This window comes from Gorilla gorilla, chromosome 13 (assembly GCF_029281585.2).
Source record: "Gorilla gorilla gorilla isolate KB3781 chromosome 13, NHGRI_mGorGor1-v2.1_pri, whole genome shotgun sequence".
NCBI lineage: Eukaryota > Metazoa > Chordata > Mammalia > Primates > Hominidae > Gorilla > Gorilla gorilla.
The window spans coordinates 105,450,751-105,476,241 of NC_073237.2; the positions used below are offsets into that span (position 1 = coordinate 105,450,751).

At 43.0% G+C, this 25,491-nt stretch overlaps 1 protein-coding gene across 4 annotated transcripts in view; it reads right to left on the minus strand.

Moving 5' to 3' along the window:
- Window positions 1-25,491, minus strand: part of EPB41L4B (erythrocyte membrane protein band 4.1 like 4B) — a 149,146-nt gene that overhangs the window by 33,212 nt on the left and 90,443 nt on the right. For all 4 annotated transcript variants that reach the window (XM_031014791.3, XM_031014792.3, XM_055351791.2 and 1 more), the window contains exons 16-18: window positions 11,784-12,007; window positions 8,521-8,639; window positions 2,722-2,847 (exon numbers count right to left, since the gene is read on the minus strand). In XM_031014791.3, the coding sequence (XP_030870651.2) occupies window positions 2,722-2,847; window positions 8,521-8,639; window positions 11,784-12,007 (469 nt within the window). The remainder of the gene's footprint in view (window positions 1-2,721; window positions 2,848-8,520; window positions 8,640-11,783; window positions 12,008-25,491) is intronic.

The following is a 25,491-nucleotide window of genomic DNA, read 5'->3' on the forward strand; positions in this document are numbered from 1 at the left end:
CCTTATAACATCTTGGGAAACGCTAATGTCAAATTACTGACTTCACACTCCCCTGCTTTTTTCCTGCTTTCATGCCCTTCCGCTGTGTCTTTTTGGCTAGGAAATGTGTTCTTACCTATTTGTCATCTCTTCCCTATACTTTACAATATAGAATATTTTCGAGATACTGCACTTCTCCAATGGAGCAGAAATATGGGTCCTCCACAGATAATACCTGCAGCATGGGGTTATTGGGAACATGTTACAACTTTCTAATGGAGATAATTACAGCTTTGTAAATTGCAAAATATGTGTCAGTTTTGTTTGTTCTGTGATAGTATAAAAATGGCATACCTGAAATCAACGAAGGTAGACTGAAAATAAAGAATTTGTGACTATAACCTTGATATTCCTGAGTTTGTGATGGGAAATAAACCTGACCATCCTCTAAAAAGGGCTACTACTGTTATCTGTAAGCAATCAGTGCCCCCAGCAATTTCATCACGCCACAACTGTGACCACTGTTGTCAATATCTCCGCAGTGGTGGAGCAAGGCATTGCACCAGGTACTCTGCATAGATAATCTCATGTAATCTTCACAATAACCTGATAGATGTTGTTATCTCCATTTTCATATGAGAGAACTAAGGCTCAGAGAGGTTGACAAACAAGCTTAAGGTGACATTCCTGATCAATCACAGATCAAGGTTCAAAGCCAGACCATCTGACTTTGAAACTTGTGTTCTACATCTTACTGCCTCCTGTTTATATCACAACCCCCAAATAAAAGACATTTTGTAAGCTTTCTCTTGACTTTCATGGTATGTTCTGGAAGGACCTAAATTATTCAGATTGCTACATATATAAATGGAAATAATAATAGAAGAGATTACTGAGTATTTACTTTACCCTTGGCAACATAAGCATATACATTAGGTTTATAAGGAATGAAGGAGATAGTTTTTAAAATTTATTTCTTATTTTTTACTTTATTTAATTATTTATTTGTTTATTTTTTGTGAGACGGAGTCTCGCTGTGTTGCCCAGGCTACAGTGCAGTGGAGCAATCTCTGCTCACTGTAGCCTCCGCCTCCTGGGTTCAAACAATTCTCCTGCCTCAGCCTCCCGAGTAGTAGGATTATAGGCATGCACCACCACATCTGGCTAAGTTTCATATTTTTAGTAGAGACAGGGTTTCGCCATGTTGACCAGGCTACTCTCAAACTCCTGGCCTCAAGTGATCCACCCACCTTGGCCTTCCAATGTGCTGAGACTACAGGCATGAGCCACTGTGCCCAGGGTGAAGAAGACAGTTATATATTTTCCTAATGAAATCACGGACTTCAGCTTTTTATAATATTTCCAGGACAAGGATGACAAGTGGGCTTCTACCTGAGTGCCAACTCTGATCAACAGGTGGTACCTCCTTGGAATACCCACCATGTAGAAAGTGATTCTGAGGCTGCATTTAGGGTCACAGGGAGAGAGTCATGGTCCACCAGGGATACCTGTTATGAGTTCAAGTGGGAGAATTTATGGCAGCTATTAAACTAGCAACTTTTATCTCCAAGTCCACCTTTCAAACATCTATTTTATGGAGCTGGCCCAGGGGCCTGCAAACCTCACGTCTGCTTTGCCAGGTGGCTCCATGATAGGTTCTGTCCACATGGGGCGCTCCTTCCTGTCTGCTTCCTGCTCCTGCAAGTCACCCCAGCCTTGCTGCTTCATGTGGGCAGCAGCATTTCCTCCTGCAGTCACAGCTGAATACAATTTGCAGTTTTCCAACACTGGCAGATCCAGCTGCATGGTGTCCACCTCAGACGTATCAGCACCAGCCAGCTGATGTCCCCTCCTCAGTCTGAGTCCAGGCCCCACAGGCATGTCTTAAGAGCTCAGAAATGCCAGCGCCAGGCACAGTGGCCCCTGCTTAGAAGTCTGAGTTTAGTCTCCACAGGGCTTCTCCTCCAAATATCTAAATTTTAATGTTGACAGCATCTCTGTTCCCTCAGCTATAGGGATGGAAAGTGTGGCCTGCAGTTGCTCCTCTGGTACCTTAGAGTTGTGTGGCCTAAAATGTGGTCCTGTGGGCTTGTTAGAAATGCATATTCAGGCTGGCACAGTGGCTCATGCCTGTAATCCCAGTACTTTAGGAAGCTGAGGCGCGAGGATTGCTTGAGTCCAGGAGTTCGAGACCAGCCTGGCCAAGATAGTAAAACCCTGTCTCTATAAAAAATACAAAAATTAGCCAGGTGTGATGGTGCATGCCTGTAGTTCCAGCTACTCGGGAGGCTGAGGCAGGAGGATTGATTGAGCCTGTGAGGTTGAGGCCGCAGTGAGCCATGATCCCACCACTGCAGCCCAGCCTTTGCAACAGAGTGAGACAAGAAAGAAAGAAAGAAAAAGAAAGAGAGAGAGAGAAGAGAGGAGAGGAGAGGAATATTCATGAGCCCCCACCCCAATTTACCAAATCTCTGGGGACAGGGCCCAGTTTTCCAGGTGACTTATGCACAATAACATTTGAGAACTGCTGCCTTCAAGTTCTCTTTTCACCCTTTCATGTACCTAATCCTTTTAAATTAAAATCTTGGTTCACATATCAGGTATGGTTCACATACCCGGTTCCCATCTCCTGACTGGACCCTGACTGACACAGCATCTCAGTCCTACGATGCCTTTTTCTTCTCTGTGGCATCGAGGAAATCCTATAATATGAAATCAAAGGAATGTATGCACTCTGCGCACCTGGATGTTCACTCGGGAAGCATTTTCCAATTGGGCTTTCAGAATGTTACACTTCACATGATCCGCCACAGGGGAAGGCAAAAGTGGAGTCTGAAGAGTTTTCTCCGAGACTTTCTTTTCTTCAGCCTGAGACAAACCAAAATACAAACAGCAGATTGTAAACAAAGAGAGAACCATGTGCATTAACTTTTCACAATAATCATAACTGCATATAACACAGACCTACATACATAGACAGGGGTGTCACCAACTCCTTATATTTTTATCAGTGCTTTACTATTTGCAAAGGGTTCTCAGGCACAGCATGTCATTCCCTCGTGAAATAGGGTGAGGACCTACCAGAAGCCAGGGTAAAGGTTTAAAGAGAGGAAAAGGCTCTTCCAGCATCATGGGGCAAGGGCCAGTGGCAGAACAGGACATCTCCTGGTTCAAGTCTCCTAACCTCAGTCCAGTGTTATTTTCCCCATAACTGCCATCTCTTACATAGAAAAATTCAATTCTGTGACTTGTTGGGTCCAGGGGAAGGGTACAAAATATCCATTGGTAGTTTGACAACAAATCTTGCAGAAAATTGTGATTTTCAACAAGAAATTTATATTTGTTAGCTTATTGTAGAGTGTCTTGCACTTCAGTAATTTGCATGACCTTTATAATCTTTGCCATATCTCATGTATTCACTGAACATGTATCTATAATTCATGTGATCCAGTTAAGGTGAATTACCCTGGGACCACCTATTTGAACTGTGTCCAAAGCAATAATATCTTTGAAATTATAGGCTTTGTGACTATTATATTTATTATAATAAACATGATGATATTTACATCACTATTAAAATAAAAAGTACTCATCCATGTGTACAACCTGAAATCATCTTTGATGGTATACACATCACATTTTGGGAAATAATGTCTTATTGTTAACCATGCCTATTGTGGTCATTTCATATCCCAATGCTAATATGGTACCCGGCACATAGTAGATGTCCAATAAATACCTACTAAAGAAGATTATGATAATATACAGTCATTATTAGAAGAGACGTGTTTAATAAGAAAGACAGGACCGTGTGATTGCTAGAGGTCAGTTCAGTAATATTAGGACTAAATGTGACATTTCAGCCACCACGCACCAGAGCAAGAATCAAATGTCCTAAAGCTCTCAAGTTCTTCAAGTTCCAACATTAATCTTATTCACTAATTAAGAAGTCCTACTGAGCATGTTGGTACACACTAAGTGCTATGAAAGCTAGAGGAAGTATAGAGCAACTGGCCAGCTAATATCGTTTAATAAAGAAATGAGGTAGAGTTTCCCAGGGGGACCTCCAAACATATGGAGAAGCATTTGGTAGACCAAGCAGAACTCTCCAATTTTATGTAATAGCAAGACAGGCAGAGACAGATTTGAATCTCAGCTCTTTCACTTACTTGGACCATTAAAAAAAAAAAAGGATCATGGGCTGGGCACGGTGGCTCACACTTGTAATCCCAGCGCTTTGGGAGGCCGGGGCGGGTGGATCACTTGAGCCCAGGAGTTGGAGACCAGCCTCGGAAACACAGCGAAACCCCATCTCTACTAAAAATAGAAAAATTAAGAGGGTGTGGTGGCCCTCACCTATAATTCCAGCTACTCGGGAGAATCACCTGAGCTCAGGGGTGGAGGTTGCAGTGAGCCAAGACTGCACCACTGCACTCCAGCATGGGCAACAGAGCAAAACCCTGTCTCAAAAAAAAAAAAAAAAAAAAAAAAAAAAAAGATGCTGTTTATAAAAAGAAAAACAGTGCCAGTGGCCAACATATACTGAGAGCTTATTATGGGTTAGCCACTGACTATGCATTTCATACGCATGTCTCACCGAGTCCCCTCATGTAACCATCTCATTTCAAGATAGCTACTATCATTATCCCCAGTTTATAGATACAAAAAACAAAGCAGATAGATGGTAAGTCACTTGTCCATAGTCACACAGGAAGTAAGCAGAGGAGCCAAGATTGACAGCCAGAAATGCTGATGTTGGTTACTCCAAAGCCAGAGCTCCTGACTAGTCAATCGTACTGCTTCCCCTTAAATTCTCTGAATCTGTTTCTTTCTTCATAGGATTGTTATGGTGCTCAAGTGAGAAAAACAGATATAAATGGCACTTTCAGGTTAGATTCTTTAGTTAGCAAATATATATAACCAAAAAAAAAAAAAAGAGCATTGGATGTGAGAACACTAATGATCGATCCTGAGCTATCAATCGTTCCTGAGCCGTCAAGCTGAATCTGAAGAAAGCTGGCTCATTTGACTGGATTCATTATCCTGAGGGCCTCCACGTTCTCCTTCAGGCAAATAAGTAACATTTATTTTGAAAGGTGAGGTTTACAGTATACCCTTAAGATAATTTATCTTGTGTTTGTAAATCCTGTTACATCAAGATAATTGAATGGATATTTCACTGGTGCATGAAGAGATAGTTTTAAAATTAGATTTAATTTTTCGGAATGGTATACTGGCATATAGGAGTCAAATTGGTTATAAAGCCCATTTGAGGCTTTTGACAATTGCTTAAGGGGAAGCAGTTATACTGGCAGTAATGACCGAAGACCCACTTCAAAAAATAGAATGCTGCTAAAATAAGAACGAAAAGTTAGCACTGATTTTCCCCTTGAATTTACTAATTCTAAACTGCTTTTTTGGACATAAAATTCAAGCTGGCTTGTTCTTGTTCATTCTGGACAATGAAGACCTGTAATATTCTGCTATATGAACTGACGCAGGTGAAGGCCAATATACATTTTGGGAAATTTGTGCATCGTCATATGAATTTGTATGAAAGATATCTCTGTGGCAGATAAGCATCTGGGTTCCAAAACCGCATCACTCCTGCCTGGAGGATGGCTTCAAGAATGTTGTGCTTTCTCCTTTCCTGTGACTGTATTTTGTATTTTATGTTCAGTCAATTTGAATTGTGGAAAGATACTTTGTTGTTCAATATGGGATTACAGATTTCAAAACATAGACATGAATGACAATTAGGCTTTGATATTATTACAGTTGGAAATAGTCCATCTGTTTGGGGATATCATTTGGGGATAAAGAAATGATCAGATGTATATTTGAATTGTTTATACAAATTGTTTACACATCTAAAATCTGATGAGAATTAAATTCTTGTGTTAATTTTGGGCACAAACTTTGGAACTGGACAGTGAAAATGACATCTCACCATTCAATCAAGAAGCGGAAGTTATCCAAACCTTAGAAGAATCAGAGGATTCTTGATCCTTGAGGCTGGAAAAACCCTTAAAAGCCATCCAAGCCAGTGGCTCCCAATTTTGGTGTCATGATCAGAAGTGAGAAGGGAGATCTGTTGCAAGGAATGTTTCATGGATGATAACAACAACAACAACAACAAATTAAAGTGTGGCCAGTCATGGTGGCTCATGCCTGTAATCCCAGCAATTTGGGAGGCTGAGGAGGGTGGATCACTTGAGGCCAGGAGTTCAAGACCAGCCTGACCAACATGGTGAAATCCCATCTCTACTAAAAATATTAAAATTAGCCAGGTGTGGTGGTGCATGCCTGTAATCTCAGCTACTTGGGAGGCTGAGGCAGGTGAATTGCTTGAACCCGGGAGGTGGAGGTTGCAGTGAGCCGAGATCATGCCACTGCACTCCAGCCTGGGAGACAGAGTGAGACTCCATCTCAAAAAAAAAAAAAAAAAATCAAAGTGTGAAGAAATATATTTTGTGTGTGTGTGTGTGTCAGGACAAAGTCAAAATTGTATAATCACATCACTCTAGCTTACTTGATTACTAATGCATTTCTTTTCTTTTTGAGAGGGAGTCTCGCTCTGTCACCTAGGCTGCAGTGCAGTGGCAGGATCTCAGCTCACTGCAACCTCTGCCTCATGGGTTCAAGCGATTCTTCTGCCTCAGCCTCCCTAGTAGCTGGGATTACAGGTGCCCGCCACCACACCTTGCTAATTTTTGTACTTATAGTAGAGATGGTGGGCGGGGTGGGGGGGGTCTCGCCATGTTGCCCAGGCTGGTCTTGGACTCCTGACCTCAAGAGATCCACCCACCTTAGCCTCCCAAAGTGCTGGGATTACAGGCATGAACCACCATGCCAGGCCAATTTCTTTGAGTGGAGGAGATAGGAAGGGAGTTGTAACTTGACCGACCTCCAGGGAAATGCTCGATAACCCACAGGTGTCTCAGGTAGGCCTTCACCCAGAGCAAACCGCTATTGTCAACGCTCCACCAATAGTTATGGCAATTGCAAATCACTATAGAGCTTGTGAGTTCTGTGCTACACTATATGCTGTACTTCCTCGCAAAATATTTTTGGATTTTGCCAAACTCTGGATAAGCCCCCATTAAAACCATTTATTGTGTATACTGCAGAAGAAAAGTTGAAAACCAGGCGACTAAGAAAAAGAAGACCAATCAGGGGGCACACGGTGCATTGGGTTGAATCCCTAGCAGCTAGGGCAAGCCTGCTCAGTAAAGATCTGTTGACTGAATGGCTATCAGAGCCATCCTGCAGGAGGAATTCTCTCTAGCTGGTAATCACGGAGGGTGGTATAGAAAAAAAAAGTGAATGAGCAGGGCTTTGAAGATTAAACCTGCAGTTGGGGTCCATTAGTAATCAGAGGAACTTTAGGCCGCCCTGCTGAGGGATTATGGGAAAGGTCAGGGACGGGAAGGGCAGGAGGTGTAACCTTCCCATGCTGCACAGAGCAGTTCTTCCAAATTCTTCCTATTCCCTCTCATAAAGGGACAAAGCTAAGCATTAAAGTGGAAGAAAGGAACCATGAATGAAAAAGATTCTTCCTTAGGGGATTTAAAAAATTAAAATGTATGTACAACAGTGGTTCTCAACTAGGGAGATTTTGCCCTTCTGAGAACATTTGGCAATGTCTGGAGACATTTTCGCTTGTCACAACTGGATGGGGGTCCCTAGTGGCATTTAGTGCATTGTGGTTGCAAAACATTTTACAATGCACAGGACAGCCACTGCAAAAAAGAGTCATCAGGCCAAAATGTTGCTAGTGCCAAAGTTAAGAAACGCTGGCAAAGAAAACGAGGAAGCATGTTGGAGTGCCAAAGACACTGGATGGAGAGTCAAGGTCCTTGCAACCTTGTGAAGGGCCGTGTGACCTTGAGAAAGTCATTTCTCTTCTTCTGGTCTGAGACATTGAGAAGGTTGTCAAGGGCTGTGCAACCTTGAGAAAGTCATTTCCCTTCCTCTGGTCTGAGACATTGAGAAGGTTGAACTAAATGGCAGACTGAATCCAGCAGTGGTATGTATCGTTCTAAGATAAAATTTGACTTTTATAAGGCTGCCTATTTGGATGTAAGAATAGGTCTAGTCAAAAGGGGGCCTGGCTTCGGCCCTGTCTCCTTCTCCTTCTGTATCTTAATCCCTCCCTTCCTTCCATCTGCAAATGGTTACTGAACAGCTACAATGTGCCAGGCATTGTCAGAGGGAGATAGAGGGCTAGAAATGCAAAGCGGTAAATGTGGATGCTCCCTCTGGAGCTTTCGGTCTAGTAGGAGGGAGAGACAACTAACAAACAGATCTAGCCTGTCAGGCAAAACACTGGGAACGACGCCTAATGCTATAATTCACCCAAAAGGAAGGTAAGTAAATATTTGCTCCTAAAAGACAGCCTGAACAGAAATGTCAGGAAAGATGGAATAGAGATCCCTCCAAGGCAAAGGCACTTGGTTTAGCAGGCAGGCTAGGGTAGTAATCAGAGGTTTGATGTCAACACCAAGTCCATGGTCATGGCAGAGCCCCGGCCCTTGGCACCTTGTTTATGTTGATGTGCAGAGGAGGCCAGGGTCCAGCAGCCTTCACAGTTTCCAGTTCCAGCTTCTTTAGATGGGCAGCGGCTTCACTGAACAAGGCAGGTGTTCCCGGACTCAGTTCTACAAAGCAGCCAGGAGAAATAAATAAGGAAAGGTTGCAAGGACAGATAGATACAGGGGAAAAGGGACACTTGCCAGCGCCCGATTCCCAGCACCCTTTCTGCCGGCCTCCTCCTCCTCCAGCAGCTCTCACGCCTTCAGTATGCATCAGCTGATAGGGTGTGAGAATATCTGAGGTCAAGGTTTCAAGGCCTAACTGTCCCACACATGAGCTGGACACCCCTGGGTACGTTGTTTTGCCTCTCTGACCCTCTGAGCCATTTAAAAATGAAAATAAAATTACTTACCTTGCAGGGTTGCTGTGAATATCCAATGAAGTCATTTATGTATAAATGCTTTAAAAATGGAAAAGCATTATGCAAATTGGAAAGATTAGTGTTCAGGCAAACAGGCATATAACGTGCCCTTAAAAGCCATGTTATGTTCCTAAAATCAAATCCATTGATTTTTATTTCTGTGCTACTTTGGATTCATTTGCCACTACTTCTCCTTCCAGCTTGAATTTACTCATTAATACATTAAATATTCATTAAATATTAAATATTCATTACATATTAAAACTTGTGCCAAGTATCGTTAGCAACTGGGATCTGGGAGCTGAAAGAAAGTGGTGAATGAGACACAATTTTAATCTAATGGGGATGACGGACACATGTGGAGATATTCCGAAGAAGACTGAGAAAAGGTTTATTTAATTGCTAAAGGAGCAGGACGGAATTGAGGGTGGGTGTTAGAGAACATCTCACTGACAAGCGAACATTTGAATGGGCTGCTAAGGGATGTGTAGGAGTTCAACAAGGTGGGGAAAAGTATTCCAGGCAAAGGGAACAGCAGGTGCAAAGGATAGAGTTGAGACCCAGTAGAGTATTTTGTAAGAAGAGAGTAGTTCTGTGTAGCTAGAGTATGGTGAGGAGTGGAGGGAAGAATGAAGACCTTGGCAGGGGTCAGGATACGCAAGGTCTGTGTATGGCCCTGCTCAGAAGCGAGGACTTTATCCCAGACAGTGAAGAGCTAATGAAAGGTCTTATGGCATGTGGTCAGAGTTATGTGGTGAGAACTACGACTTTGGCAGCTACTATTTGGAGACTGTCCTGGAGCGGGTGCCCCTTAGGAGGCTGTTATGGTTATTTAGATATACAAAGATGAGGCAGGGACTAGGGCATGGGCAGTGTGGATAGTGATGTGGGACAGAGTTCTGATTCTTCAATACCAAGTGGGTGTCGAGTTTCCATTTCCAGCTCAGCTGACACAGAGTTGTTCCCTGTGGCCCCAAGGTGAAGGTTGGATGGCCCATCCTGTCTCACCAGCTCACAGACTCACACAATATCAGAGCTGGAAGATTCCTTGGTCATCATCTCAATACCCTCTACCCTATTTCATGGATGAGAAAATAGAAGATCAAAGAGGGAACTCAGTTCAAGGGTAAGAGCTAGAATCAAAGCCTCCACTTCAGTACTTTTCTTTTCTTTTCTTTTCTTTTTTGAGACAGAGTCTCACTCTGTCGCCCAGGCTGGAGTGCAGTGGCACCATCTCGACTCGCTGCAACCTCCACCTCCCAGGTTCAAGCGATTCTCGTGCCGCGGCCTCCCAAGTAGCCAGGATTACAGGTGCACGCCACCAGGCCCAGCTAATTTTCATATTTTCAGTAGAGACAGGGTTTCACCATGTTGGCCAGGTTGGTCTCGATCTCTTGACCTCAGGCGATCCACCCATCTCGGCCTCCCAAAGTGCTGGGATTACAAGCATAATTACAACCTCTGCCTCCAAGTTTCAAGCGATTCTCCTGCCTCAACCTCCTGAGTAGCTGAGATTATAGGCACGTGCCACTGCGTCCAGCCTTCAGTACTTTTCAAACCACACTTGATAAACAACAGGTTCTTTTCATACCAAAGATGAATTCTTTAGTAACATATAATAAAAGTGAGTTTCTAGAAAAATAAAATAACGGACATGCAGAATCAAAGCCCATATTTTTATTAGATATGGTCTAATAGATATTTATTAGATATCATATAGAGTTATATGATAGATAACTCATTCTATCATATTGCTAACAATATTTCTGGGCTGGGTATGGTGGCTCATGCCTATAATCCCAGAACTTTGGGAGGCTGAAGCAGGAGTGTTGCTTAAGCCCAAGAGTTCAAGACCATCCTGGGCAACATGGCAAGACCCTGTCATAAAATAAAATAATAAAATTTCGAATTGCTCACTCTCTATTTTTGTAACTTCTCTTTCTGGGACCCATAACAGTAGACAGATTGGATCTACCTGACACCACTTTGCTCTCCCAAGTGGAATGTTAAAAATGGGATAGAATGAGTTTTTCTATGATGAAGAAAGTAGAAAGTCCAGCCATCACTCCCCTCCCCTCTTTCTCTTTGCCATTGCTCAAGCCAGTGCTGGGTACCGCAGAGGCAGAGAACTGTTAAGAAAGGAGGTGGAGGCGGGGCACTGTGGCTCACACCTGTAATCCCAGCACTTTGGGATTTTTTTCGTCCAGCTCTTTTGTAAGGCACTAATCTATTCATAAGAGTGGAACTCTCATGACTTAATCACTTTTCAAAAGCCTTCACTTCTTGACCGGTCATGGTGGCTCACGCCTGTAATCCTAGCACTTTGGGAGGCCGAGATGGGTGGATCACCTGAAGTCAGGAGTTTGAGACCAGCCTGGCCAACATAGTCAAAATCTGTCTCTACTAAAAATACAAAAATTAGTTGGGTGTGGTGGCACATGCCTATAATCTCAGCTACTCGGGAGGCTGAGGCAGGAGAATTGCTCGGACCTGGGAGGGGGAGGGTGCAATGAGCCAAGATCGTGCCACTGCACTCCAGCCTGGGTGACAGAGCCAGACTCCAGACTCCATCTCAAAAAAAAAAAAAAAAAAAAGAAAAAAAGAAAGGAGGTGGAGAACTGTGACCCTATAATGAAATCAGAGTTTACTGGTAAGCCATAATCCCTAAAGTGCTTCTACTCAAATGCATAAGGCTCTTGTCTACTCTGGCCCAAACCTGGTAGCCCAGCATAACACGACAGCCATTGTGTGCTGCACCGCAAGGGTCTGTCTTAAGAATCTAGGGAACTCTCGTGCCCTGCAGCATCGCTCCCCCTTCTCCTGCCTTGCCCCCTCCACCTCTACTCACTTGTAAGGGACTTGCTGCTGGAGTTTGGGGACCTCAGAGGCCCCTCTTTGTTCTCCAGGGTCAGTGAGAGGCTGTAGTTTGAGTGGTGCTGGTGCTGATGCTGGTGCTGGTGCTGGTGGTGATGCCTTCCTGAAGCTGCGGTGAGGAACGGTGTGCCCCCATTCTCCTCAATGCCAAAAGGCAACCGGTCCGAGCTGCTGAGCACTGGGGAAGGGAGCGGGTAGCTGTGGAGGGTGACACAGTCAGGATTTAGAAAAGCAGAATGCCTTGCAAGCCCTCTGTGTACTTTCAAAGAGGTTTTCTAGGCATTAAACACTGAAAGAAATAAATTCAAAAAATAGATCTGTAGTTATTATAAAGTATATACAATGGTAATATTATACTTAAGAAAAAGAGCAAAGTGGAAGTTCGTATATATCAGAGACTTTAAATCTTGTAACTTCAAGAAGTATTTGAAATTAAATGAAATAATATTTATTTCTTTTTTTTAAGGCATTCTCTAAATGAGAGGAAGAGGTAAAAACAATAATAAAAATCATTTGTAAATAATCCTATGACAAGATCATAATGCAAACTAGAAGTCTTGGGGTCAGTTTCTCTTCCTCTCTGTCACCCACAACATGCAGAAAGCTCCAGTTAACATCAGTGCTACAACATCTTTTTCTTGAGACAGGGTCTTGCTGTGTTGCCCAGGCTGGAGTGCAGTGGTGCAAACACAGCTCACTGTGGCCTCAAGCTCCCAGGCTCAAGTGATTCTCCCACCTCAGCCTCCCAGGCAGCTGGGGCCACAGGGATATGACACCATGCCTGGCTAATTTTTAAAATTTTTTGTAGAGACAGGATCTCGCTATGTTGCCCAGGCTGGTCTCAAACTCCTGGGCTCAAGTGGTCCACCCTCCCGGGCTTCCCAAAATGCTGGGATTACAGGTGTAAGCCACTGTGCCCAGCTTACAACATCTTTTAATTCCAGTGGACCACCTCCTTTAAAAAAAAAAACAAAAAACAACTAGGATTGCCCCATTTGAAGGCCATGTCATCTCCCACCCAGACTCTTGTAACAGATTCCTGCTGGCTCTCCCCGTCTCTGCTCGTTCCTTTAGTCCATCCTCCACAGAGTAATTGCCAGAGTGCTACTCTAACTACATTCCAGACCATGCTCTCCTTCTTCAAGGAGCTTGAATATATCTCTAATACTAATAATTCTTTTTTTTTTTTTTTTTTGGCAGTGTCTCACTCTGTTGCCCAGGTTGGAATACAGTGGTACTATCTCAGCTCACTGCAACCTCCACCTCCCAGGCTCAAGCAATTCTCATGCCTCAGCCCCCTGAGTAGCTGGGATTACAGGTGCACACCACCATGCCTGGCTAGTTTTTGTATTTTTAGTAGAGACGGGGTTTCACCATGTTGGCCAGGCTGGTTTCAAACCCCTGACCTCAAGTGATCTGCCTGCCTCAGCCTCCGAAAGTGCTGGGATTACAGGCATGAACCACCGCACCCAGCCTAATACTAATAATTCTTAACCACTTTAAGAGAGAAACCCCTTTGAAAATCTGGTGAATACCACTAACCTTCCCTGTACCAACAAACAACATTCTACACACAATATCAGGCCCTCTAGAGCCTCTCCATGGACCCAGGTGAAGAGCCCTGGCTTGAAGGATAAACGCCACAATCCTTTATGTGGCACTGACAGCACCTCCCCCCGCCCCCAATCTTGGCCCTTTCTCTTTTCAGCCTCATCTCCTGCTACATCCTTCTACTTCCCACCCTAACTCCTTCCCATCCCGATGCCTCTTACTTCTTGGTGCCTCCTGGAGTCCTTCCTCATCTGTCAACCCAGTGAAAATACCCCTTCTTCCAGGAAGACTTCCAGCCTTTAAGACCCAGTTAAAGATCCCTTCCTCTTATTCCCTGGCAGGGCTGACCCCTTTTTCTGCTCATTCCCATGGTTCAGATCTCTACTGCCCACTCTTTCACTCTGTCTTCAAGGAACTCACACTCCAGAGTAGGAAGCTCTGTGATTCAGTCACTTACAATCATACTAGAACAAACTGCTAAGAAAATGCAGAAGTGGAAGCAATCAGTTCTCCTGGGGGAAGGTGTTTGTAAGGGAAAGAGCATTCGGGGGAAGACAGTTAGGTTTTGCTGGACAGTTCTTGAAACAGAATCTTCTTTCTTATAGGAAACCCCATTCCTTGTGTTTGTATGGGATTGACATTTCCTCCTCAGGGGTGGGCCTGAGACTTGAGCCTGGCCAATCAGAGTCCTGCATCCTTCTAATGAGAGTGTTCTGGAATGTCATCCAATTAGGGACAATCAGAGTTTTTCCTAAGATTTAACACATGAAAACTGAAAGGAAGGCTCTCTCATTCTTTGTGACAGGCAAGCAGGGCCTTATTGTGCCTTTTTGTGCCACAAGCACTTTTGCCTTTGTCCATTTTCTTTCCTTTTTTTGAGACGGAGTCTCGCTCTGTCGCCCAGGCTAGAGTGCAGTGGCGCGATCTCAGCTCACTGCAAACTCCGCCTCCCGGGTTCACGCCATTCTCCTGCTTCAGCCTCCTGAGTAGCTGGGACTACAGGCACCTGCCACCATGCCTGGCTATTGGTTTGTATTTTTAATAGAGATGGGGTTTCACTGTGTTAGCCAGGACGGTCTCGATCTCCTGACCTTGTGATCCACCCACCTCAGCCTCCCAAAGTGCTGGGATTACAGGCGTGAGCCACCATGCCTGGCCACCTTTGTCCATTTTCTATAAAAATTAACTAAAAATTAAATTTCACAACTGCATAAAAGTAAATATGTTAATAACATATACTAAAACATTTTCTTCAACAGAAAATCCATTTTTTTCTTATTTTAAAAAATATTTAAAACCTTTTCGTGGGCCCCTGAAAGTATTGTGAGTCTAAGTATTGTGTGCCTACTGTGTGTAATGGGTAAGCTGGCTCCAGCTGTAAGGATGATGGAAGTTAGGGCTCTTTGTGAACATCTTTTTTGGACACAGAGAAGTAGTCCCTGTGAGACTGAGGCCAATGCACAAAGAAAGACAAGATGAGCAGAGGTTAGAGGTAGTCAGAGAGAGAAGAAACTTAATGGTATCATTTTAGCTCCTGGTTCCAGCCACACCTGAAGCTGGCATTACCATTATAATTGAACTTTTCAATTATAAGCTCCAGTAAATGCCTTTATTTATTATTGCTTGAAGTACTTGGGTTTTTCCAATTAATAACCCACATGCTTGAAATCAGAGGAGGTGTGTTATTTTGTCATTTGTGTGTGTAGAATTTCTTTTCAGTGGAAAAGGTAGAAACAGCTGTTCCAGGCCTAAGGAATAGTATGAGCAAAGGAACGGTGGTTGAAAGAGCAAGATGTCTGGAGAAGTGAGGAGGAAAGTAGCAGGAAGGGAGACTAAGACAGGCTGGGGCTAGTTATGAAGGGCTTAGAGTGCCTGGTTATCAAGGAAAGGGCTTAAGCAAGGGAGTTAGATTTTGGAGAGTTTGTTTTGCGTGCTGTGTGGAGGACACTGGTTGGGGAGAGACTCCAGTATCTCTCTGTTAGGAGACTGCCGCAGGGCGGGATCTAGACTAACCTGGTGGATGGAGTGAGGTGAACTGCCTTCTGGGATATTTTGAAGCTGTGTAAGCAGGGCTTGCAGACCTGTCACTTGCGGACATTGGGAGGAGGTGTCATTGAGGACTGTGTTGCAGATGCAGGAGACAGTCCAGAAGAAATGGCACTATTTGTCCCCTACATTGCCCCATGAGCTGCATCTCTGACCCATCTTGGCTGCCTCCTGGAGACTTTGCTCAAGGACGGTTCTGTGTGTGTGCGTGTGTGCACGTGCGTGTGTTGGTGTGTGTGAGCATATGTGTGTATGCGTGTGTGTGTGTAAGAATGTGGAAGAAGGCAGGATTTTGGCTTCTGGGAAACACCATCCCTCCTCGCCTCTCCAACCTGAAACATAACCAGAATATCCACCCTCTTCATGCCCCATGGAGGCAGCAAAAAGTGCCCTGAGGTGGAGTGGAAAAACCTGGGCTCAAGTCTTAGTTCTGCCCCTACTTTGCAGGAGAAGCTTGGGCAGTCACTCTGAGCCTCCATTCCCTCAACTGTAACGTGAGTTGGGTTAAGCGATTTCTGGGCAAATTTCAGGATCTGAGAATCATCCTTTCCCCCAACTATTTATCCAGTACTTGCTGTATGTCTCAGATACTGTGCTAGCTATTTTACAGAAAAGATTCCCTTTTAAAAACATGGAGACCTTTACCTGCTATATAGCAGGTGTTCCATAAATATTTGATGGAAGGAAGAAGGGAGGGGAGGGAGGGGGAGGAAGGAAGAATGAAAGGAAGGATGGATTAATGAAGTTGTGCAGCTAGGATTTGACAACAGGTCTGTGGACCCCAAAGCCTGTTAATATTTTTCCTGTCTTGCAAATATGTTGAAAATAATATCTGTCCTAAGGAGCTGCAGAGACTGGGAGCTCATAACAGAGAAAATTCCCCTTTGCTTGGAAGGCCTGGAGAGGGCTTCCCAACTGAGGGGCTCGTCTTCCACCCTGCCCTTCTTCCTTGCTGCCGCCAGCTTATTAAAGGTCTGACACCATCATTGTCTAGGTGGGAGGGACAAATCAGAGAAACATCAAAAGGAAAAGATAGGGATACTAGCTGGATTTGAGAAAGGGAGAACGTGGAGATATGGAAGGGTCAGAAAACTCCAATTATTTTTTAGCCTAGAGGACCAGGCAAATGGCATGTCATTAATAGAAAAAAGGAGGTGGCAAATGAGGGCTGCTTTGAGCAGAGAAAATTATGATCGACCATCACGTGGGTAACAAAGAGTGTGAGAATGAACACCCAAAGGGAAAGATGTCTGTAGCAGAGATCTGGCGTACATTCAGGGCTGGAGGTGGAGTTGGAAAGCTTTGAGTAAGAGTTCCTGAGGGATGGCAAATAGATATCATCTGTCATGCCAACTCCAATTGATTTGCACTCTCTGCTTGGAGTGCAAGATTCAGAAGGAGTCTGAGGTTGTGCCCAACTCAGGGGGAAAGAGTGCTGTGATTGATTATTGATGTCTGCCATGGACTTGGAAGAGCACAGTGGTATCATGCATTTGTCTTTCCAAGTTAAAAGTGAGTGGTATTTAAAACTTTTTTATTTCAAGGAAACCCAGAGTAAAGAGTTAAACAGTAAAAAGATATATATGCAGGGAGTGAGAAAGTGCATTTCATAACACGTCAAATAAAATATGCATGTGTGACCTTCATCTTATAGCTACTTTGGAGAGAGGCAGAGAAAGAAACAAATGAAAAGAGAAATAGATGAGGGTCAGAGAAGCTGCCTGAAGCTGCCTGAATCTGCTCAGGTTAAAGGTCTTTCGCAGAGCAAAGGTTCCTAAGCAAGCGGTAGAATGACTTGGGTGCTTTCTCAGCTCACACGCCTGGGGGATCATCCTGAAGATTCTAACATGGAGAAGTTTTGTGGGGTTGCTCATGGCTTCATGGATTGTGCCCTGCGGAACTCCTGGAGATGCCACTCACAGACTACAATGTAAATGACATTCACTAGGTTGCGCATCTTCCCTCTTCATAGAGACCTCAGAGGTCAAGCCCACCCTAGAAGGTCCAGCAGTACTCAGGGACCTTGGCTAAGGCCCAGGAGATGAGGCCTGCTGCACACTCAACATCACCAGAGACTGAGGTTCATGAGACTCCTGGCATTCTGGAAAGGAGGTCCCACATCCTGGTTTTCAGGGTGGGTGACAGAGGACAGATGTAGGCTTCAGTCTCTGCCTTCATGAGCTGGCAGTTGAAAAGAAATCTAGTGTGGAAGAAGGGGCTGCTATGTGCCTAGCACTGTGCTAGGCACTTTAATGGTTAATTTTCAGTTTTCCTGCAAGGAAGCTGCTGGTGCCCCCTTAGACACTGGGGCTTAGTGAAAGGGAGTAATGTGCCCTGTTAGTAAATGCAGAGTGAGAACTGACCCTGATCTCATTCCTTCTCTTCCCTTTTCTCAGGGGAAGACCCAGTTCCCATCTGGCCTCCAACTCCAGAAAAGCTAGTGTTCCTACTGGGGCCTAGCCATAAGAGACTTTATTGCTTGCAGAAGAAGTGATGTTACAGGGGCTCTTCCAGCCCTGCCTAATCCCATATGTATCCCCAACCAGAGCCTCTCCTCTCCCTGACCCTGGACTGCCAGACAACCAAACATGTGGTGCTCAGTCAAAATTGTTGCATGCTAGGCCGGGTGCAATGGCTCACACCTGTACTTCCAGCACTTTGGGAGGCCAAGGCAGGAGGATTGTTTGGGCCTAGGAGTTCGAGACCGGGCAACATGGGGTGATCCCATTTCCACAACAACAACAAAAAATTAACCCGGTATGGTGGCACATACTGTGGTCCTAGCTACTCAGAAGGCTTAGATGGAGAATTGCTTGAGCCTGGGAGGTCCAGGCTGCAGTGTGATCCAAGATCGAGCCACTGTTTGAGCCTGGGAGGTCCAGGCTGCAGTGTGATCCAAGATCGAGCCACTGTTTGAGCCTGGGAGGTCCAGGCTGCAGTGTGATCCAAGATCGAGCCACTGTTCTGCAGCTTAGGCAAGGAGCAAGACCCTGTCTCAAAAAAAAAAAAAAAATTGTTGCATAATGCATAATGGTATCCTCTGGAATCCACCACCAGAATTGTGACCAGTGCTGGGCATGGCTTTCTCTCAACAACAAGGCTGAGTGATCAATGCTCCAACAAGCCAATCACAGACTCTACAGCTCAGCCCAGCTCTGAGTGACATGGGCTTTTCAGGGGAGCCCTGGGGATCTAATCCTGGATAAGAAATCACAGAATTTTAGAAACGGAGCCCCTCAGATATCATCCAGTTCGGTGGTTTGAAAACCTGGATAAATATTAAAGTGCCTAGGGGGAGGCCGGGCACGGTGGGTCACACCTGTAATCCCACCACTTTGGGAGGCCGAGGCAGGTGGATCACTTAAGGTCAGGAGTTTGAGACCAGCTTGGCCAACATGGCGAAGCCCCGTCTCTACTAAAAATACAAAAATTAGCCAGGTGTGGTGGTGGGCACCTGTAATCCCAGCTACTCTGGAGGCTGAAGCACGAGAATTACTTGAACCCAGGAAGTGGAGGTTGCAGTGAGCCGAGATTGTGCCACTGCACTCCAGCCTGGGTGACAGAAGGAGCCTCTATCTCAAAAATAAAATAAAATAAAATAAAATAAAATAAAATAAACCAGGGGAAACTCCTATACACTGCTGGAGAAAATGCAAAATAGTGCAGCCAGTTTGAAAAACAGCTTGGCAGTTCCTCAAAGAGTTGAACATTAGTTACCATATGACTGAGCAAGCCCACTTCTAGTATATGCCCAAGAGAAATGAAAACAGGTCCATGCAAAAACTTACATGTGAATGTTCATAGCAGCATTATTCATAAGAGCCAACAGGTAGAAACACCCCAAATATCCATCAACTGATGAATTAGGATAGACAGAACATGGTCTATCCATACAAAAGAACATTATTCAGCCACAAAAGGGAATGAAATATTGAGCAGGCCATGATGTGGATAAACTTTGAAAACATGATATACTACATGAAAGAAGCCAGACACATAAAGGACAAGTATTATATTATTCCATTTATATAAAACATCTAGAATAGGCAAATCCATAGAGGTAGAAAGTGGATTACTGGCTACCTAGGACTAGGGAGGATGGTGGACAGGGGGGAAGGGGGAGTGACTGCTAATGGGTGTGGAGTTTCTTCTAGAGGTGATGAAAATGTTCTAAAATTATATTGCAGCGATGGTTGCACAACTTGGTGAAAATACTAAAAAACATTAAGTTGTACAATTGATGTGTATCTTAAAGCTGATAAAAATATCACAAGAAGAGGCTTTGAAAAGTATCAATGCCCAGGCCCTTCCCCAGACTAATTATATCATAATCTATCTCTAAATCCAATGTGTGGCCAGGGCTGAGAACCACTGCCGTAGTAGTCCAACCTCCTCATTTTGCATATGGGGGGATGGGGGCTCGCTATGGGGAGGGAGGTGACCAGGTCACACAGCAGGTACCTGCCTGATCCTGGGACACAGTCCAGACTCCTGCCTCTCTGCTCGCTGCCTCAAGTGCTGCCCATCTGCTGCCTCTTCCCATCTGTCTTGGCTTCTATTTAAGGCAGCAAGTGCACTCATCAGGAAAATCCAAGTCCTCCTCAGAACCCCTCGGCTAAGATATCCTTGTGTATGTATCTTGTCCTCCCAGCCATACAGTTAACTCTGTAGGAACAGAGACTGTCACATCACATGTTTTCGTGTCCTCCACTGTGCTAAGAAAAGTACTAAGCACATAGCAGGTGCTCAACTAATACTGGTTAGACGGAGAACAAAATGAAATATCAGTGCATTTGGTACATATTTGAAGGCCAGCTCTTGTGCCTGGTACTGTGCCATGCACAAGGATAAAGACAAATGAGATGTTATCTTTGCCCTGTATTAGTCCGTTTTCACACTGCTGATAAAGACATACCCGAGACTGGGCAATTTACAAAAGAAAGAGGTTTGATAAATTCACAGTTCCGCGTGGCTGGAGAGGCCTCACAATCATAGTGGAAGGTGAAAGGTACATCTCACATGGCGGTAGACAAGAGAGAATGAGAGCCAAGTGAAAGGGGAAACTCTTATAAAACCATCGAATCTCATGAGACTTATTCACTACCACAGTAGGGGGGAAACTTCCCCCTGATTCAATTATCTCCCACCAGGTCCTTTCCACACTTGGGGATTGTGGGAGCTACAATTCGAGATGAGATTTGGGTGAGGACACAGCCAAACCATATCAGCCTTCAAGGAGCTCACTGCTACCTTGATACATGGGGTAGGGGTGCCCAACCCAAGTGGAACCAACAAGGAAGACTTCCTGGGGTAGTGATGCTTGAAGCAGGTCCTGGCTCCTGAAGGATGATGGCAGTGGCTGGGGGAGGGACTGCATAGGGCGGTCTGGGCAGAGGGCACTGCATGTGCTAAGGCCTGGAGTTGGCAATGCATGCTAACTGGAGAGGGGACTTGCCTGAGCTCCATGTTGGCATGAGAGTGAACTTCCAGCTTTTATTTTTCACAATTCGATTATGAACTCATCAGGAGTTTATGTGTATATTGTGAAGTAAAGTCCTAACTTTTTCTGAAATGGAGAGCCAATTGTTCTAAGATCACCCAAAGAATCATTCACCCTTGCCCCATGAACTTGAGATGCCATCTTCATATATGTCTGTCACTTTCCTGAGTGCTCTCAGATCCTTTCTCTGCTTCCCTGCGACTTACACTGTTTACAGGAAACTTTACTTCTCAGGCTCCCTGTCCTCTGGCTTTTACATAGGTTTGGCCAATGGGAGGCACTGACATGGACTGGAGGGTGAATACAGGAAACAAGTCAGGGTATTTCTCCTTCATTTCTTCATGCCTCCAGTGATGTTTCCAAAAGCAGCCATGAGTTCTCTGTGGCTCCAGCTCCCTCTAGACTGTCTTCCTGCTACCTTAGCTCCTGGGTGCTATAACACTGCCACTTCCCTTTGTCCCTCCAGCTCTAAGAGTGATAAGCAGGTTCTGGTTGTTGCTAATTTATAGGTTACCTCACTGTCCAATTAAGTTTCTTAGTTTTTTCAGCCCTTGTATAACCAATTCCCTGAATTAAATTCCCTCTGTAAGAAATGCCTAGAGTAGTTTCAGTTTTCGGATTGCCCATGGCTTATATACAATCAAAACCTCTTTTTGGATTTTTCATATATATATATATATATGAAGAATATATATATATGAAGTATATATATATGAAGAATATATATATATGAAGTATATATATATGAAGAATATATATATATATGAAGTATATATCTATATGAAGAATATATATATATGAAGTATATATATGAAGAATATATATATGAAGTATACATATATGAAGAATATATATATATGAAGTATATATATGAATATATATATATGAAGTATATATATATGAAGTATATATATGAATAATATATATATGAAGTATATATATGAATAATATATATATGAAGTATATATATGAATAATATATATATGAAGTATATATATGAAGAATATATATATGAAGTATATATATATGAAGAATATATATATGAAGTATATATATGAAGAATATATATATGAAGTATATATATATGAAGAATATATATATGAAGTATATATATGAAGAATATATATATGAAGTATATATATGAAGAATATATATATATGAAGTATATATATATGAAGAATATATATATGAAGTATATATATATGAAGAATATATATATGAAGTATATATATATGAAGAATATATATATGTATATATATGAAGAATATATATATGAAGTATATATATGAAGAATATATATATATGAAGTATATATATATGAAGAATATATATATGAAGTATATATGAATATATATATGAATATATATATGAATATATATAGAATATATATATGAAGAACATATACATATGAAGAATATATATATATATATATATTTTTTTTTTTTTTTTACAGACAGGGTTTCCCTCTGTTGCCCAGGCAAGAGTGCAGTGGCACAATCATAGCTCACTTGCAGCCTTGAATTCCTGGGCTCAAGCAATCTTCTTCTCTCAGCCTCCCGAGTACCTACAACTACAGGTGTGCACTACCGCACCTGGCTAATTTTTCATTTTTTTTTGTAGAAACAGGGTCTCATCATGTTGCCCAGGCTGGTCTCAGATCCTGGTCTTAAGCGGTCCTCCCACTTCTCATCCTAAAGCACTGGTATTACAGGCATGAGCCTCTGTGCCTGGCCTCTTCATACTTTTATTGTTCTACTAATCTAACCCTATATCAGACTGTCTTAATTACTTTTGTTTTAATATATACATGCATATGTGACATTATAAATCTTATTCCCTTTCTCACATCATTCTTTTTCTTTTTTTTCTTGGCTGTTATCACGTGCCTAGTCTTCTAGATTCCTTTTGTGATAGTAACTTGAATTCTTGAATTCCAGAATTCAAGTTACTTCCAAAAAATCCCACTGGAATTCTGATTTAAAGCATTACATATTATGGATTAATTTGAAAGAATATATTCATAAGGAACATATTTCTCTGCATTTACTCAGATCTTTTAAAATGTCCTTCAGTCAGAATTTTTAAACTTTTTCATTAAGGTATAGAACATTAACTTTATTCCTAGGTATTTTTCAATTTTGTCACAATTGAAAATGAGATCTTATTATTACATATCCCCCCCTTTTTTTTTTTTGAGACGGAGTCTTGCTCTGTCATCAGGCTGGGGTGCAGTGGCGTGATCTCGGCTCACTGCAACCTCCGCCTCCTGAATTCAAGCGATTCTCCTGCCTCAGCCTCTTGAGTAGCTTGGACTACAGGCGTGCATCACCATGCCCAGCTAATTTTTGTATTTTTAGTAGAGACAGGGTTTCACCATGTTGGCCAGGATGGTCTCGATCTCTTGACCTCGTGATCTGCCCACCTCGACCTCCCCAAGTGCTGAGATTACAGGTGTGAGCCACAACGCCTGGCCCCTATCGTCTAATTTTTTAATGACTAGATGGATATACAAAGCTGCTGACTTTAGGATATTTCTGCCTCTGACCACTTTGCACAACTCTTATCAGTTGGAATTCACTTGGATTTTAAGAAGAGAATCACGTGAATTTTGTTTCTTCCTTTCCAGTAGTTATTCCTAATTTTGTTTTCTTGGCTTGTTCCACTGGTAAGGTCTCCAGAATAATATTGAATATCAGCAGTTATCCTTGCCTTATTTCTGAAGTTTATACATTATCTAGTGTTTCACCATTAAATGTCAGTTTCTGACAAATTCTACTTATCAGGTTAGACAGTTCTTCCACTCTTAGCTTACTAAAAATCTTGAAAGATTAGCATGACTTATTCTCAGCAAATCTGTGCTGTTCCTAAGTCACCACTGCTTCCTTTACTAAGTGCTTACAAAAGACTCTGTTCTCAAACTTTCCTCAGTATTGCACTCCAGCTTATCAGTCTAGTTTTTGGAACTCATGTTCCAAAAAAAACTGTCCATCTACTTGTCTAGCATTTTCCCAAGACTTTTTCAAAGGTATTGATGCTGACTCAGCAACGACAAGTGCAAATTTTCTCAGTGTTTTGGGAGACCATTTTTCTGAGCCTAAAGACTTGAGCTAATCAAAAAGCAGTAAAATATTTCCTGACTACTCTTTCTCTTATCTTGGACTTCAATTTTCTTCTGTTTGTTCTCTTCACTCTCTGCAGTTAGTATAGTGACTAGCTTCCTTGTTGAAAAAGAAAAAAGCACAACAAAAGTCGGGTAGCTCTGCTTCTGCCTGTTAGTCTCACATACCATCCTCAAAACTGGGTGTCATTAAATTGCTCATCTTTTTGCCCCAACTGAAGTGAGCATCTACAAAACTTTGTAGTCCTCAAAAAAAGTTCTGTGCCCCTTTGTTTTTGATCATATGTTCCACCTTCCTACTCTTTAAAATACTATTACAAATTGTGGGTTCATCTGAGAGGCTCATAAAGCCTTTCTCTTTCGGATTATCTATGCTTTCTAGATTCACAGCCCATGTAAAAAATATTCAAGTCTATTTTCTATGACATTTTGAAATTGGATTTTCTAAACAGTAAAATATATATGATGTGATTATTTCACATTGCATACCTGTTTCAAAACATCTCATATACCCCATAAATACATACACCTAATATGTACCCACACAAATTAATTTTAAAAAAGAATATCAACAAGAAGAAGAAAAAGAATATGTGGAGAATTAAGCCCTGGATTTCACTCACTTCATGTTCATGATTCTGAGATGTCAGGGTTTTCTTCTTCCATGGATCTTGTTACTTACACATTTCCAATGCAGTCTTCCTTCCTGAACAGAATTTACAACACTAATAACTGCAGGGTTTCTTCTACCTCCTAAGTAACCAAATCATCAGCCAGGCAGGCCAAGAAATCAACAGATTCCCCGCCTTTAACAGAATGCCCATGTCTGGATGGTCAAGAAGTCCCCCATAGGTACTAGGCCAGCTGATGCAGTAGGAAATGCAATGAACTTCCCCTATCCAAAGTCGCATACATCTCGTCTGGATTGCTCAGTGCACACGTATCAAGTGCTGCCTGAACTCGGACTTACTCCTCAGCTATTTATGTCACGTGTCTTCACTCCAAGTTGGGGTTCCTGGCGGCGGGATCAGTGTATATGTAGCCCACACAGTAGACTCACAGGTAGCACACAAGTTCTCCACACACCTTCTGGAGGAGCTGGTTGGGACAAACTGGTTCCTGTTTTACTTTAGCCTCAATGGGGACAATTCCATATTCCTAATCAGAATTAACACATTGGGGATAAGCTGACAAGGACCTCAGTAGAACTTTCCAACTGGTAAGCCTCAGAAGGGTTGCAAGTGGGCTGAACCATTTATTCTCCCAGTCCTTGGAGTAAGTGGGCAGGACATGGGGAGCCTGGAGCTTCAAGCAGCCTTGTCTGCTTGTCCCAGCTTGCTATACGTCACTTTCTATGTGTGTGCCAAGGACAAGAAAAAGTCAGGAAGCCCTGCCACTAGTCCATACCCAGTCCATTCGCCTGGAACTGTGGCTCTCCAATTGGGACTCTCTTAGGATAATTCACTC